At 46.2% G+C, this 17,831-nt stretch overlaps 1 protein-coding gene across 2 annotated transcripts in view; it reads right to left on the bottom strand.

Annotated features, from left to right (window-relative positions):
* The window catches only part of RANBP10 (RAN binding protein 10), a 56,279-nt gene extending 38,558 nt beyond the window's left edge, over window positions 1-17,721 (bottom strand). For both annotated transcript variants that reach the window (XM_019756077.2, XM_019756086.2), the window contains exons 1-2: window positions 17,454-17,721; window positions 16,566-16,677 (exon numbers count right to left, since the gene is read on the bottom strand). In XM_019756077.2, coding sequence (XP_019611636.1) covers window positions 16,566-16,677; window positions 17,454-17,688 — 347 coding nt within the window. In that variant the 5' untranslated portion in view covers window positions 17,689-17,721. The remainder of the gene's footprint in view (window positions 1-16,565; window positions 16,678-17,453) is intronic.
* Window positions 17,722-17,831: the final 110 nt, after the last annotated feature.

Here is a 17,831-nt window from a genome sequence, read left to right as displayed (position 1 = left end):
GCAACAGGGCTCTGATTCTACAACCTTCCATGGAAATGGGGAACTACTAAGGCACGAGTGCTCAAAACACAAGTTGCTTAGGCCACCCCATAGGGGAAGCTTCTTCCACCACTGGCAGCTAGCCATCAACACCTTCCTAGAGACTCTCTGCCCCATAGGTAGGACAGTATTTACTAGTGGATGGCCTGGGAGCTATACAAACCCCCGACTTAACTTGAGGATCCGAGTGCAGGAGCTAAGAGCAAAGCAGCCAGAGGATGCCGGTACCCACATTTGGGTACCATGCCACCTCCAGGTGTCAATGGCATAGGGAGCAGGCCCACAGGAGCCTCGGTTGCTTACTCATATGAGGTTAGAGCTGAGTCAATGTTCAGGTCCCAACTCTTCAAACACCAGGCTACATTATGTCTTTTCCAAAAATATGATGTTCGACAACTACAAAAAGATGCAGCCTTCTACCTTCCAGCAAGTCTTCATGACCTTGAAAACTATTATCCAACCAGACTGGGATAAGCAAAGAGGGTAAAGTAGCTGTAAGAACCCTGCGATTACACTAAAAAAAATTAGATTGTATACTTTAAATGGGTAAACTATACAGAATGTTAAATTACATCTCAATAACACTAAACACACTAGAAATAAAAGGAAACTATCTCAGTAAAAGCCATATATAAAAAACCCACAGCTAACATCATACCTAATGGTGAAAGACGGAAAGCTTTTCTTCTAAGATCAAGAACAAGACAAGGACACCTGCTTTTGCCATTTCTGTTCAACAGAGTATTGGAAGTTCTAGCCAAAGCAACTAGACAAAGAAAAAAAGGCATCCAAATCGGAAAGGAAGAAGTAAAAATATCTCTGTTCACAGATGACATGAACCTATATGTGGAAAAGATTCCACAAAAAAACTGTTGTGGAGTTTCCAGCCAAGTTGCAGGATACAAAATCAACACACAAAAAGTAGTTGTGTTTCTATACACTAACACTGAACAATCTAAAAAGAAAACAATTCCAATTAAGTAGCATCAAAACAAATAAAATACCTAGGGATAAACTTAACCAAAAAGGTGAAACACTTGTACACTGAGAACTATAAAACACTGAAAGAAATTTAAAAAGACACAAATACATGGGAAGACACCCATGTTCATGGATTGGAAAACTTAATACTGTTAAGTTGTCAGTATTACCCAAGGCAATATACAGATTCAGTGCCATTCACATGGACTCTCAAGGGACACTGAATAGCCAACAATATTGAAGAAGAAGAAAAAAGTTGGAGGACTCACAAAATGTACTACAAAGCTACAATGATCAAAACAGTGTTGGTACTGGCATAAAGATAAACATATACACCAACGTAATAGAACTGAGAGCCCTGAAATAAACCCTCTGATTTGTGGTCAACTGATTCCAAAACCATTCAATTGGAAAATGACAATCTTTTCAACAAATGGCTGCATATCCACAAGCAAAAGAATGAAGTTGGGCCCTTACCTTACACCAAATGCAAAATTAACTCAAAATAGGCCAAAGACCTAAATGTAAAACCTATAACTATAAAACTCTTGGAAGTGTTGGTGAGGATGCATCACTTGTGCACTGCATCCCTTGTGCACTGATGGTGGAAATATAAAATGGTGTAACTGCTGTGGAAAATGGTATGGTAATTAATTATATGGTAATTCTAAGTTTTATAGCTCAAACATAGAATTACCATATGATCCAGCAATCCTACTTCTGGGCATATACCCAAAAGAATTAAAAGCAGGGACTCGAACAGATGTTTGTACACCCTACTCGTAGCAGCATTATTAATTGCCAAAAGATGGAAGCAACCCAAGTGTCCACTGGCTGAATTGATAAACAGAACATGGTCTATACACACAATGGAATATTATTCAGCCTCAAAAAGGAAGGAAATTCTGACACATGCTACAACATGGATGAATCTTGAGGGCATTACACTAAGTGAAATAAGCCAATCACAAAAAGACAAATACTGTATGATTCCATTTATAGGTTCCTAGAGCAGTCAAATTCATAGAGACAGAAGGAAAATGGTGGTTGCCAGAGATTTGGGGGAGGGGACAATAGAGAGTTAATGCTTAATGGGTACAGAGTTTCAGCTTGGGAAGATGAAGAATGTTCTGGAGATGGATGATGGTGATGGTTGCACAACAATATGAATGTTCTTAAATACCACTGAACTGTACACTGAAGAATGGTTAAAAGGATAAATTTTATGTTACATATATTTTACCACAATAAAATAAATACATATCAATACTACTGCTTTTAGAAAACAGTTTAAGTTCACTATCACCAGCTGTAACACTTATTACACACCTGCCCTGCAGCCATGCATGACACAAGGTTGGACTTATTTTGACCAAAGTCTTTTCTTCAAGCTTGGAAATTTAGGATCCAGAGACAATACCTTGACCTGCCCTGTCTTTCAAATGTGTCATCTCTGGCCAAAACCAATTGGAGCCCAGCACCTAGATATGTGCTTATTCAGTTCTTATATCCCCCAAAGATCAATCCCCAAACCTACACATCCAAGCACAAGAGACGGAACCTAAGTTTACCAGATCTAACTCTATGTCTCAGGCCACAGTGGACAGAACAGATGCAATGCCTGCCACCCCCATCAGGATGCAGAGGCTATAGGAAGGAGCCCCCGGCCCTCAGAGGAAAAGCACAGAGCCACAACAGCCCTGGGCACATAATGGACATTCAACAAACCCCTGGGGTTCATCCACTCCTGAGCTGGTGAAGAACTTTATCACCAAAGCCACAGGCTCTCCCAGACACATTTCAATGAGTTTCTAGCTGGTATGAGGTTATATCAGAGCTATGTGACAGTTAAGTGAGCCCTGAACTCAGCCACAATAGCCCCAGTACTATTCTCTCGATGCTACTGGAATCCAGGACCATGAGATCAAATGATTTACAACCACAAAGCTAGTTACACAACAGGCACAGAGAAGTTCACTTCTCCATCACTCAAGAAAAATTTCAGCAGACTGAGGTTCCCTCTCAATCACCAGTGAGTGATATATGTGGTGCTTTGCTAAGTTCAGGACTGATGTGGTGCCAGCTGTCCATCAGGCTGCCAAGAATAAGGCAAAACAAGAAAGAGAGGGCACAAAAAACCCAAGTCTATTCTTCTGGACGCATACAGTAGTACCTTTGCAGCTAAGGAACAGGAAGAAGGATGCTAGGAAGCCACCCTGACACCATGTCCCATCTGTTGATCACCGTGAAAATGAATGAGTTGGCAGAAGTTACTGGGTCCTTGTGAAAGTTGAGTAATTCAGTAAAAACAGGTGTGATAACTTTCTCTTTATAGAGACCCTTGCAGTCATTTACCCATTTCACCCTGTGCCTAGTATAGTGCTGGGAAGACATGGTTGGGGGGCCTAGATTCAGTCCCTGCCTTCCGACAGCTTCCAGTGTGAAGACAGGGGCGGCCAGAGAATCAGGGTGCAGTGACCCAGGGATTCCCAGAGGAAGTGACGGCTGAGCCGAGACATGGTAAAGAAGATGAGAGGAAAAAGAGAAGTGTAGCAGCAGAATATGAAGCACAGAAGCAAGAAAGCAGCCCCATAGTCAAGGAACTGAGAAAAGTTCAGTGTGGCTGGGTCACAGCTTGGGAAGACCTAAAAAAGAGCCAAAGATGGAGCAGGAAACGGGCTAGTCACAGACCGCCTACATGCTAGCTTAAGGAATTTGAACTTCATGGGAGGTCAATGGGAAGCTAAAGAAATGGCTTAGAAAGGGTGCAGCTGATCAAATAGTTGATATTTGGAAAAGGGATCGAAGAGGCAAAACTGGAGGCTACCAAAGTCATCCAGTAGAAGACGACACGACCGGACAAGGATGGGAGCAATGGGGTTGGAGAGTCATGGAGCGAGCCACGTGCTCTTTAGAACATGGTGAACTTACCAGGTGGGGGAGACGCTGCCCAGGACACTGCCAACACAACCCGTCACCAAAGAAAGGGCAATTCTCTGAGAATTTCCAGTAGGAAATTCTAGAGCCCCAGTGCTTAGCCAGTCACTACGTAGCAGTCTTTCTCCAGCTCTGCTCCAGCCCTGGCATGTACACTGCGCACAAATATCTGAACAGGAAACACACCTGCATCACAGCAAATATATCAGACAAACCCAGATTCAAACCTAACCTCTGCCTCTGAGTTCGCCATGACCCCAAGGGCACAACACATGGCTTAGCCCGAGAGCCCTCAGTGCAGCCACTGAACAGAATCAGGCCAAGGAGCAGCTGGGTGCAGAGCCGGGAGGGCTGCCGGTACATGACTGGACAACCTCACGGTCCATCGGGGCGTGCACGGGAGGTGCTACTACATAGTATTGTAATCTGGTCCAAGAGAGGAGGCCATTCTCAAAGACCTGGATCTGGGGACATCTAAAAACAAAGGCTTGTTTACTTGGGATTGCTGAGCAGAAAGGAGGTAAACATTTGCTTCCTTCTTGGTAATAGGTCAGGTAGTGCCAGGAACACTGACAGATGCCTTGGTCATCTGGGAATGAGGCAACAAGAACCCGCACTCCCCGAGGAAGTGACTAGAATAGACAGCTTAGCTCCCCCACCCTTTACATCGCAGCCAGGGCTCTCTTTTCAAGAAGCAGGATATATCTGAGGGCTTCGAGAGAAAATCATTTACTCCCTCACAAAATGCAGCAAAATGGAGAAGAAATCCCATGTGGCGGACAGGTGAGATAGCCAGTAAGGGTAAAGAAACAGCAGACGAGCTCCTCATAGCAGTGAGACCATGAGTCGGCCTCCAACTTCTCAATTTCTGCCCTTCACTGCCAAAACCACAATACACGCTGGAGCTAGAAAAGCGACTCTGCCTTTCCTGGGCCCCAGAGAGCAGAGGGCAGCAAGTGGGTGCTGCTCGGCCACGTTCGTCTGAAATCCGCCCGACAGAGCGGGACGGAGGAGGAGCCGCAGTGGCAGCAAAGGCCCTTGGCTGAGCCAACACCCAGGCTCTCCCTACCCACTGCAGGCAGTGGGCGCCGACTGGGGCCTGGAGAAGGCCCTGCCTTAAGAATGAACTGGTGGCTTCTGGGGCCCATGCTCCCTTCCGTCTCCCTCTGCTGACTCTCCCACAAAAGCAACTACCTGTGAAAACCACTGCAGTCGCGTGGAGATGCAAGCACACGTGTCAGCTCAGATTCTTCTTTTGTTCTTTTTGTTTTTTCCAGATTTTCTACAATTAACACAAATTATTGATAGTCATAGAAAAATCACTTCAAGAGCCAGCTAATGGCCGCATACAGAGGTTAGGTTGGTGGCTCTCACCCACTTCAGAACCAAAGGGGCACACTGGGGGACTTGGCCTTCATGGTCAGCTCCTCAATGTACCAAGTCCCCGAAGCTTTGACAGGAGGATAGAAGAGCACAGCTTCAGAAGCAGCAGGAAATAGTCAAAACCCTTGCTCAGCAGAGGAGTGGGGGCTCCAGTTCACATGGTACCTGGTGTGTCCCAAGCATGACCCAAAACACACACTCAAGAGACCCTGCTACAGGGACACAGAATCAGCACAGCTCCAACTAGGGATTTTTCCATGACCCAGGCAGGCCTAGTGGTGGACAGAGGACAGGACCTCAGAAATCAGACCTTTGAACTCTTACCCCCACCACAGAGATCTACAACAGGCCTGAGGGGGGGAGACGACGCCTTCGCTTTATCCCGCTCAGTCCTGAGAGACGGCTTAGCGCACTCCACCAGGCCAACCTCTCTGGCAACAGGCTGACATTCCCCCCCTGCCTCCTGAAGAGAAGCATCTGAGGAGTTTGAAAGTGACAAGAACACTTTGCAGCAGGAGGCCAGAAACAACACCCCAGACTCTGAAGGCTGGTCTTAGGCACTGCAGCCTAATTCAGTACTGCGGGTCTTGGATTTCACGCCATCTCTCAGGTTCCCTATTAGAAGAGGGAAGATTGGACTAAAGAGCTCCTAAGCAACTTCCCAGCTCTGACATAGAGACTTCAATTCTTGGCAGAATGGTGGCTGTGTAATGTTGCAAATGTGCCATATCCTGGTGCTAGCCCAAGATGGGGTAGACCCTGCAACAGTATACAAAAAGTCACCACAAAGACTGCAAAAGAAAAGGAAATTAAAGACCAACATACCTTATGAATATAGAGGCAAAAATCCTCAACAAAATAGTAGCAAACAAAATCCAACAACATATTAAAAGGGTTAAACATCATGACCAAGTGGAATTTATCTCAGGGAGGCAAGGGTGGTTCAACATAAGAAAATCAATCAACATAACAAACCACATTAACAGAATGAGTGGACGAAATCCACATGGTCACCTCAATGGACACAGAAAAAGCACTTGACAAAATCCCACACCCCTTCGTAATAAAAACTCAGAAAACTAGGAACAAAAGGGAACTTCCTCAACATGATAAAGGGCATTTATGAAAAACCCACAGCTAACAATTTCTTTTCTTTTCTTTTTCAATTAAAGTTTATTGGGGTGACAACTGTTAGTAAAGTTACATATTTTCAGGTGTACAATTCTGTAATACATCATCTATAAATCATATTGTGTGTTCACCACCCAGAGTCAGTTCTCCTTCCATCACCATGTATTTGAAACAATTTCAATGGTGAAAGACTAAAAGCTTTCCACCTAGGATCAGGAACAAACAAAGGATGTCTACCTTTCACCACTGCTATTCAACACTGTACTGGAAGTTCTAGCCAGAGCAATCAGACAGGAAAAGAAATAAAAGGCATCCAAATTGGGAAGGAATAAGTAAAACTATCTCTATTTGCAGATGACATGATCCCATACGTAGAAAATCCCAAAGAATACACAGAAAGCTTATGAGAACTAATAAATGAATTCAGCAAAGTCACAAGATACAAAATCAACCACAAAAAGCAGTTGTGTTTCAATACACTAATACTACACACTAATCTAAAAGGGAAATTAAGAAAACAATTCCATTTACAATAGCATAAAAAATACTTAGGAATAAATTTAACCAAGGAGGCAAAAGACTTGTACACTAAAAACTATCAAACATTGCTAAAAGAAATTAAAGACACAAATAAATGGAAAGATATCCCATGTACATGGATTGGAAAACTTATATTGTTAAGATGGAGAGTATTATTAATAGTCTCCAAATTGATCTACAGCTTCAACACAAACCCTACCAAAATTCCAAAAGTCTAGTTTGCAGAAATAGAAAACTCGATTCTCAAAATCATATGGATTTGTCAAGGGACTCCCAAGTAACTAAAATAATCTTGAAAAAAAGAACAAAGTTGAAGGATTCACACTTCCTGATTTCAGAACTTACTATAAATCTACAGTAATCAAAACAGTACGATACTAGCATAGACATACAGACCAATGGAATAGAATAAAAATCCATAAATAAACCCATACATCTATAGCCAAATTACTTTTTACAAGGGTACCAAGTCCATTCAATGGAGAAAGAATAGTCTCTTCAATAACTGGTGCTGGGACAACTGGATTTCCACATGCAAAAGAATGAAGTTGGACCCCTACTTTCTACCCTATATAAAAATTAACTCAAAATGGATCAATGATCTAAACATAAAAGCTAAAAGCAAAAAACTCTTAGAAGAATACATAGAGGAAAAGTTTCATGACCTCGGATTTGGCAATGGATTCTTAGGTACGACACCAAAAACATGAACAACAAAAGAAAAAATAGATAAACTGGACTTCATAAAATTAAAATGTTTATGCATCAAAGGATATTATCAAGAAAGTGAAAACACAATCTATGAATGGGAGAAAATATGTGCAATTCATACATCTGATTAGGGTTTAATATCCAAAATATATAAAGAATCCCTACAACTCAACAAAAGATAAACAAGCCAATTATAAAATAGGCAAGGGACTCCCCCAAAAAGATACATAAATAGCCAATAAGTACATAAAAATATACTCAACATCACTAATCTTTAGGAACTGAAAACCAAAACCACAATGAGATACTACTTCACGCCCAGGATGGCTATACTAAAAACGAGAGAGAGAGACAGAGAGAGAGAGAGAGGGAGAAAGGGAAAGAGAAAGAGAGAAATGTGTTGGTGAGGATGTGGAGAAATTGGAATCTTCGTACATTGCTGGTGGGGATGTGAAACGGTACAGCTGTTAGGGAAAAGTTAGGTAGTTTCTCAAAAAGTTAAATACAGAATGACCCAGAAATTCCACTCTTAAGTGGAATTCCACTCTTAAGTGTGTACCCAAAAGAATTGAAAAGAGGGTTTCAAACAGATACTTGTATGCCAATGTTCATCAATCCATCATTCACAAGAGCCAAAAGATAGCAAAAAAAAACAAGTGTTCATCAACAGATAAATGGGTAAACAAAATGTGGTATATACATACAGCCATAAAAAGGAATGAAATTCTGTTACAGGCCACAACATAGATAAACCCTGAAAATATTAACCTAAGTGAAATAAGAAGCCAGACAAATGAAAGGACAAATATTGTATGATTCCACTTATATGAATTAGCTAGGCAAATTCATAGAGACAAAGTAGATAAGAGGTTATCAGGAGCTGAGAGGAGGGGGGAATGGGGAGTTATTGCTTAACGGGTACAGAGTTTCTGTTTGGGGTGATGGAAAAGTTTTGGAATTAGATAGTGGTGATGGTTGCACAACATGGTGAGTGTAATGAACACCACTAAATGAACCACTGAAAAATGGTTAAAATGGCGTATTTTATGTTATGTGTATTCTACCACACACACACACACACACACACACTCACCAAGAACACCCCTATGGCTCTGCACGCCAGCATGAACTTCATCTGGCTTCCCTGGACGAGACAAGTAGACCTTGACATAGCACAGTGGAAAGCATCAGAGTATTCCGACCTCCCACCACGGCCAGAAGAAAGAAGTCCCTCACTGCAAGCGTGAAGAACACAGACCTAGCTCTTTTCATTTTCTATCAATTTCTTCTTAGAGGGAAGGTGAATTTCATGAGCTGGCAAGTTCATAGCCACTTCTTTTTTTTTCTTTTTTCTTTTTTTACTTTTATTGGGGAATATTGGGGAACAGAGTGTTATTCCAGGACCCATCAGCTCCATGTCAAGTCGTTGCTTTCAATCTAGTTGTGGAGGGCGCAGCTCAGTGGCCCATGTGGGAATCGAACCAGTGACCTTGGTGTTACGAGCACTGCACTCTAACCAACTGAGCCAACCGGCCACCCCATAGCCACTTTTAATAAATGTTGCATAAGATATATGAACCAATGACGATGGGACCTGATCATTTTTAATTTAAACTCTATCAACCCGATGTGTCTAGGCCCACAGAGCTCTGGTCAGAAGTGATGAAGAGAAGAGAGGTAAGAGACAAGCTCCTTAGCCTCAGGGCTGGTGGCTTTTGGGGGCTCCAGGTAGGTACCAGCTCTACTGCCATTCTCTGGTGAAAGGGACAGTCACCACTACTCCTGCCCCCTACCCCAGACTCTGGAGGAGTTACTGGAACCTGACAGTTCATCTTGACATCTAACACCTTAGCCACAGCTCAGCAGGCTGGCAATCTTGTTCCTATCAGAACCTGCCCCAGATAAAGAAATCAACAGCCTCCACAATGGAGGCGATCTCAGGGACCATGGTTACAAAATGGTCCCTGGGAGACATCTCAGGGAAAACACCAACTGACAGTTAGATCTGAAATGAGGGCTAATATTTGGTGCTGGCGATTTTATTTCATAGTCTGATGGGCCTGGTTAAAGCCACAGTCCATAACACTGGCTACTGTGTGCAAGCTGCAACTCCAGCAACCACACCCCCACTCTAACCCTCTGCCAGGAGCCGAACTCTGTGCAGGCCCCCCAAGAGAGGAGGGGGCCTTACAGATGAATGAACCCAACATCTGCACCATTCAAGGAAGAACAGGCCTGAAGGCAAAGGGGCTTTGAGTCCGGATGTGCTTGCAGTGAGGAAGGTCATTCTGAACGTGGGTCAGAAGACCCTCAGGCATCCACTGTCACCAGCACCATCAAAACACCCACAGAGCCCACAAGACAGGAAGAGGCAGAAAAGCCCCCTTGGGTGGTGCCAGGCAAGTTACTCTCACACTCTGGGTTCTGGCTCCTTCCTCAAAGGGCAGACAGAATCTCAAGTACTAAGCCTTGACTTTCCAGACTCTTGCACATTCAAAAACCAAATATACTGCCCTTAACCAGCGGGTGTAGCCAGCTGTGCCTCAGCTTAATGTGAAAAGGTTCCCATCAGACCCTACGTCTGGCAGGCTCTGGGCCCTAACCTCTACCTCTCTGGCTCTGTGTAATCACAGAGCTGGAACACAGCTGAGTGTGGACATGGCAAATGCCCTTAGGTAATCAGACATTACCCTTATCTGTCTAGTTACAGGTGTTCATCCAAAACTGGCCTTGAGTTTGCTGGTGTGTAACTTACCATCTTTCATTATTTTCGGCAGGGGGACTTATTCAAGTAACCTATCCCACTTACATGGAAATTCTAAGTTCCAATGATTATGACAGCATCAAATTCCATGTATTAAAACCACTTTCTGCATAAAATATCTGGAATAATTTCTGTGTTTTGCACTCACCTCAAATGATACAACATTCATAATGGCGAGAACCTGTATTTGTTTAAACCTGCATCTCTCCATTCCCTGTCAGGTGTTGAAAGATCCTATGTATTCTTTCATAGTTAAAAAAAATGTATCTATAGGTAAAATAAAAACATACTTGGATTTTTTAAAAAGCAAATGTAACTACTAATAAACTCTTGGCACAACAGTTACTAAGAGAGCATTCTATTAATACAAAATAGCCCATGCCAATTTCAGACACAGGCTTTGTAAACTGGGTTATAACCAGTTCTATTCAGCAAACCATCCCCTTTGCTTCTTTTGGTTCGGCTCCGCCTCAGCCATTTCCTCAAGAAGACATGAGCTGGGCCCTCAGACCATCTGGGCACAACTGCCCTTCTCCTCGCTCCACCTCTTCTCATCTTCCAACTGCCTCCACCCTGAGGGCCAGTTGGTTTTGTCTCATGATGAAACTCTGACCAAAAAATAGCTGCTGCCTGGTGCACTGTAGTGAGAAAACTTCTGGGGCTCTGTCTGAACATGAACGTGTGCTATTATCAATCAGTAACATTTGCCATGGAAGCTGAGAGGGGCAGTAGGTGTATTTGAGCCTTATTTGCCATCCAGAACCTAAAGTAACTTTCCCCAGCATCCCAGGGCATCTCTAAGGTTGAAGAGGTAGGAGAGGAAGAGAGCCTCAGGAGGACGCAGGATACGTATCAGCCCCTCCCCCACTTCCCTACCAGTTCCGAGCATCTTTTTCTGGCTCCTTTATGACGAATGGGCTACTAGCCTCATTTCCAGCAATACAGCCACCACCTCCCATTTCAATCACAACAAAACGCTGAAGATGCTGGAGCTACAGTGATGTTTTATGTGAATTTTGAACAGGCTTTCTGGAGAGGCAGAGGGACGTCCTTGCATTTAGACACGATGTTCTCCAACTCTTCCCCAGTGACCAGTCCCTTCTTGCCAACTTGACCCCTAACCATAGAGAACCATGCTGGGCCCCTTGAGTCATTTCCAATGGCCCCGGAGTAGGATGGCACAGGGTGCTGTGCCATGCAGAGCTGCTGAGGTCATCCTCCTGTGATCCAGTCCAATTAGCACCCACTTCCCTTCTAATAGGGAATCTCCCTTACTGGTGACTCATCTAAGGAAAAGATCAAACATCCCAGAAAACAAAAAACAATGGGGGCAGAAGCGGGTGTGTGAAGTGAATTTTAGGAATTTCTCTAGAGGCTGGTCCTTGACCAAGAAGTCCCTAGTTATAAAGAAAAAAGCTACATTCCCCACTCTCCGCGTGCAGTTGGAGCGTAGGTAGTGACATACATAGAGCAGGGCGGTCCCCAGGAAGCCCACATGTGCTCAGAGCAGCAACAGGTCCTACCTAAAGAGCGGACACCACATGGGTTCCAGACCATTCATCCGACGCCAGAGCTACACCTCAGTAGCCCAAGGAGACCTGAGCTCTAACCCCTAACACAGGTGAGAAATACAACACTCCAAGATATTCCAGAGCCCAAATACTACATGTCTCCAGAAATAGTGCAATGTGTTACTAGGGAGAGATGGAACCCAAAGCTCAGCATCTGCCCACGAGGCCAACAGCATTGGGGGGCAGTCAGGGAGAACAGGGCACAAATGCCATCTGTACCAGCCTTGGGCAAGGAAGCACCTACTTCTCAGGGCAGGCAGAACAAGGCCTTCCCCAGGTCCACAAATGAGCGCCAAACTTCTCAATGGCACTATACAATGCATAGGAACTAACGTGGGAGGACGCAGGGAGAGGAGCCAGATACAGGCTCTCTGGGTTGGGGGGCCTGAGCTCAAGTGGCTCTCCAGACCAGAAACATGGCAGGGGAGATCTTAAATGAGTGGCTCTGGGTCACCATGGAAAATCATGGCCAGAGTCGTCTTTCACTGTTGTCTTGGCAAAACCGAAACACCAGAACACACCAGCACACACAGAGCCCTTCCACCTCCGAGAAGCCTATCTGGTACCAGTCTTCAGCAGCTCACCAGGCAGGACCAAGGCGAGCCGAGAGAGACAAGACAACTATTATGGCAAAACCGGCCCAGAGTCAAGGACCTAAAGCCACTGGCCCACACTGAGGCCAGAGGGGCCTGGCTGAACCAGACCAGCAGAGTCTCTTCTCCCCCATCCGCTCTCAAAAGCGTGGACAGATCCAAAGTCCTTACACCCAGCTACTGCCCTCAGGCTAAAGCCCAGGCTCCTCTGATCTGGCCCCGCCTACCTCATGCTCTGTGTCCACATCTTTTTATGCACTGTCCCTTCTGCCTGGAGCATCTGCTTCTCACTTTGTCCACCTGGAACCTTCTAACTCATCCTTCCAGATTCAGTGTCATCATTGCTTGTATGAAGCTTTGCCCAAACGCTCAAGTAGAGGAGGCGACCCGGGATACAGCACACACCATAACTGGACTTTTCTACACCACTCTGTGAGATCCAGTGCACAGGCATCCCTGCCTCCTCTCCAGACGGGCCTCACGCCTGCTCCCTGGGCCCAGGCTGAGGACTGAGGCTGAGCCCCCACAATGGGTGCATCATCATGGGGTGCAGAACTCATGGGTGAGCACACTGCTGCCTTGCCAAAGGAAGTCAGCTGCAAGTGCCAGCAAGGGCAGCAGGCCGGCTGTGGCCAGAGGCCCCCGCTCAGGGCCTGGGCACCAGCTGCAGAGGCGAGCCCCCCCTACCAGCACCATGCAGTGCTCCAGTCCAGGCTTGCTGTTCTTGGGTAGAGCCACCCATCACATGTCAGGAGGCTGCCGCTGCTGGGATGATGTTACAGTCTATTTTGAGGGTCACACTGGAGCATCTGTCAGCCTGGTCAGCCACACCCTCCATGTGTCATCACGAAGTGCCGGGGACACCCACAGGTCCACGAACTCTGACTGAGAGTCATTCCCCACAGGGACCCTCAGCTTCCCCGCCTCCTTGGCTTCCTAACATCAACCCGACGCCCTTATCTCCTGGCACCACTGGCAGGGCTCTGATGTCTCCTCACCCCACCAGACTTGCTCCTGGGGTTCCTAGCTCCGGTGACTCGGCAAAATGCAGCTGAATCCCATCAGTCTGTGCCAAGCTATTAGCTCAAACATTGTCCCTCCTTCTCCAGCTCTCTCTCATATTTGAGGAGTGCCCAGACAGCCTGACAACAAGCTGGTTACTGACTAGACTCATGTTAGGTCCAACAGGTCTCACCTGCTAGGAAACTCCTACTCATTCCTCAAAACCATGCCCAGGCTCTGCTTCCTCTTACAGAGAGCCTCTCAGTCCACTCTCTACTGAGTAGGCCACAGGCTGCATGAAGACCAGGCTGGTCGGTGCTGCCTTAACCTTTGTTCTCCCTGTACCTAGTAGGGGCCTCGCACATAATAGGTATGAATGAATACTCTATGAACCCTTGAAATGAAACCTTTCTAATTCGATGAGCTTAGTGTGTTTTTCTACAAAAGACATCATCAGAACAAAGGCTTTTCTGGAAAACAATGACACTGACAACTGGGTTCATAAATACCTTTTACAAAGGAGGCTCATATTCAAATCTATAGAAAAACAAGCTTACAGATTCAATGGGATGGTAAGGCAATCCAGCCCAGTCCAGAGTATGCCACACTTCTCCTGCCCCACTCAACAGCAAGCACTTTTCAACTCTGTCCCCTAAGAACACCGTGATCCCCTAAGAATTTAACTGGACATTCCATCATTCTACCCATGAAAGGCATGCAATGAGGAAAGGCAGCAGCAGCGTGGACACACATATCTGGGATCAGGCTAGGACATGTAACAACTTAGGCTACTCTATTGCTACGCTACCCTAAGCCCTGCAGCCAGGGAAAGTCACCAAACATCCCAAGGGGCTCAGAGCTCACTCACAAAACAAGGACATCATCATCTGCTCTAGCCACTTCCAGAGATGCTGTGAGGATCAACCAGATAATATAGAAAAACTACGCAACCAGCTAACACCTGATCATGGACCAAACCCAGGTCAGAAACACACTTCCAACACCGACAAGAAACAGGAAACGAGCTGATCACTGTCTGCCCTGTAACTGCCCTTGGTCTCCTCAAAACCACACCTGGCCCACACCAACGCTTCCTAGCCACAAAAAGGCTTCCAGGGATTCCGTATAGAGGCCATGAGGGGACATTCAAACATTGGCCATCTGACAATAATCAACTGAAGCAGGCCACCAAGGTATACACGACCCGTGACCTTTTTAAAACTGACATTTCCAGGTCAGCTTGGTGGCTATATTTACCACATGTAAAAATGGTGGGAACAGAGGCTGCAAGAAGATGCCCAACTTTCTTTAGATTTGCAGGGAACACCTACAGTAAGGCAATCTAACAAGACACGGGCCTTTCCAGCAAGATCCACTTACAACTGAAATGTTAAAAGCCAGTTGAAAGAATCCAGGAGTCTACATTTAAACACTCCCTTCTGAAAAATTGTTCTCTTCTCTCACTAGCTCAACTGTTTTCTATAAGAACTATAGAAAAAAACAATCCATTTTCCTCCCTACAAGTTTAAGAAACGCCCCTCACTTTCTTTGGCAATATGAGACTCTAGCACCAACATTTCAGTCTATACTGTAACTGTTTTTGCCATGTTTGTTTTGTTTAAGAGGCCATTCTCATTCACACTAGTTCAATCACATTAAATACATGTGCTTCTATCAGAGGGTGGAAAGGGAAAATAGAAGCTTTAAAGCCCTCCAATAATATGTTTCCCATATGTAAATGCACTAGATGGAGACAAAAGTGAAAGATACAATAGCTTGCCATGATCCGAATTTCAGAATCACAGAATTCTGTGGTTAGAAGCAGCTTAGACGCTGGCCTAGCTCCCCACAGGGCAGATGAGGAGACTGAAGCCCCCCACTCTACCCACGATCACATAACACTCCCCGGCAGGGATGTTACAATGTCACTAAGGAAGCCGGTAAAACTCTAACTCTGGCAGTTCTGCCTCCAGGATAGCTCCATGGCAGAGCATTCTGCATGCACCACAGGCGGACAGTTCCTAGGAGGAAGGAAGTATTCTGAATGTTCAAGAACTCATTCGCAAAGTTGGCACGGAGGTCACTGGGGGGGGCTGGCAAACTTCCCACACCTGACCTAAGGTCTGATGAGGAAAGCATTTCTAAGACAACTGCAATCATTTTATTTCATAACTTAAACACCTGGTTTGTCACAATTACTGGAAAAAGGGGAAACTGGAATAAGAAGGCAGAAGGAAAGGGAAAAAAATCTCCCCTTTGATTTCCTGTGTCTGCTTAGATCACCCTAAAATAGGGACCCTCCATAATGCTGACTTTAATGAGGACCTTCCTAAAGCTGGTCCAACTGGTGTTCACCTCCCAGGACTGAAAAACAAGTTTATGAGCAGCAAGGTCACCTGATTCTGACCATGTGCATGTTGTTTACCCTGAGATGACAGGCCAGTGGCTGCCACAGCTTTGATGAATGCTGGGAAGACTCTGCTACCCCTTTGAAGGCTACTGGGGCCTCTTTATGACTAAATGCCATAAAAAGGAACCTTGAACGCAGCAAGAATGTAAAAGGAGGGAAGTCACAAATACCATTCATCAGTGGGGGGAAACCCCATTCTGGGCACTGAATTGTTAATGTAAACTTGTTATTTGTTTCCCTGACCTGTGAGGTATCTCATTATAATATCACAACAGAGAAGTCCCCTCCTCTACCCTCAATGCACCTACTTATCATCAAGGTCTGCTTAGACCAGGCCATGCTCACAGTCAGGTAACAGAGGCAGCCCACTATTCAACCCTCTGCAGTCCAGACCCATATGGCTCAGTACCTCACATCAGTCACAAGTGTCAGCCAGGAGACCTCGAACTCTGACCACAGGGAATAGCTTAGTGTTGAGGGAAAGGTGGTAAGGAAGGGCTTACCCATCTCTTCCTTTGCTGACAATCTTCACCTCAAAGTAATAAATGCCACAGGCAGCAGGTATGGGGTGGGTGGCACGCACTGAGGCCGCATCTTTGTGATTTTTGCCATGACCTAATTGGAGAGGGCAAGGAAGGTATTTCAGCACAAGGAAATGCAAATGAAGGTCTCATTCTTCTCTGTTCCATGGCAACTTCACCCCTCCATGGCCAGAGGAAGCCCTTACATAGACTAAGGCATAATCTGACAACAGCTAAGCAAAAACATAAACCTCCCACCTCTGTCTCACCTTCTAAGAATAGCAGCCCTGCCTGAGACTCTGTTTCCCATACAAACCCAATGAGGGTACAGGCAATGTGGGTGCATGTGACAGATTCCCCAGTGCTGCTAGTCTCTCCAAAATGCAGGCAGCTTACCTGGGAGACCAGGGGAGGAGGAGGAAGCCCTGGAAGACACCTGCCCCCCAACTTTAGCACAGAACCCCAGGCCCAGTCTGGCAGGAGAGCAGACCCATGGGTCTCTGGCTAATGGAGAAAATGTGATCACCCCTTTCTTCAGACACTGCTGAAACTAAGCAGTAGTGAAGAAGAGCCCAGTTGGAGTTGGAGCTATCCCAGGACGAGCAGAAAGGCCCTCGGGTGAAAGGTCCAACCCACACTGGGTCTGGACACCTGTTGCAGTTCTCTTGACATCGGGTGTCTCAGAGCAGAGCAGACCAGGCAGTCGATTCTCGGCCTGGTCAGCCCCACCACCCTGAACACCCGCAGGGGCTAAGGCCTAACTCGGAGTACACGGGCTGGGGAAGGCACGTAAAGAGGCAGGGGCTGGGCAACACAGCCACCCCGCAGACGCTCAGGCCTTTTTGCACCCGCGGCCAAACAGGCCAATACCTTTGTAGTGGACGCGGAGGTTGCCCTGGGAGAGGCCGATGTAGTTGTACTTGTCCTTGGGGCTCCAGGAGCGCGGCAGCGGCGTCTCATGCTGGTTGACTGCGGGGTACAGACGCTGCAGGCGCCGACTCAGCTCCTGCTCCCCCGGGGACGGCAGCCCGCCCCCAGCACCCCCGCCGGAGGAGTCTCCAGCCTGCGGGTTCCCAGCTCCCGGGTCTGCCGTCGCCGCCGCCATCTTGGAGGGAGCTGCTATTGTGTCACTGGGGGCGGGGAGGAGCGGGACCAGATCCGCCCGGCTCAGCCAATGACCCGCGAGCCTACCGGGACCGCAGGGAAACCGAGTCCTAGTACGGCACCACTCTTTGGACACGGCCACGC

The sequence above is a fragment of the Rhinolophus sinicus genome, linkage group LG11, assembly GCF_036562045.2.
Source record: "Rhinolophus sinicus isolate RSC01 linkage group LG11, ASM3656204v1, whole genome shotgun sequence".
Lineage (NCBI taxonomy): Eukaryota > Metazoa > Chordata > Mammalia > Chiroptera > Rhinolophidae > Rhinolophus > Rhinolophus sinicus.
The sequence above is the reverse complement of the archived record's forward strand: the minus strand, read 5'-3'. Positions and strand labels throughout refer to the sequence as shown.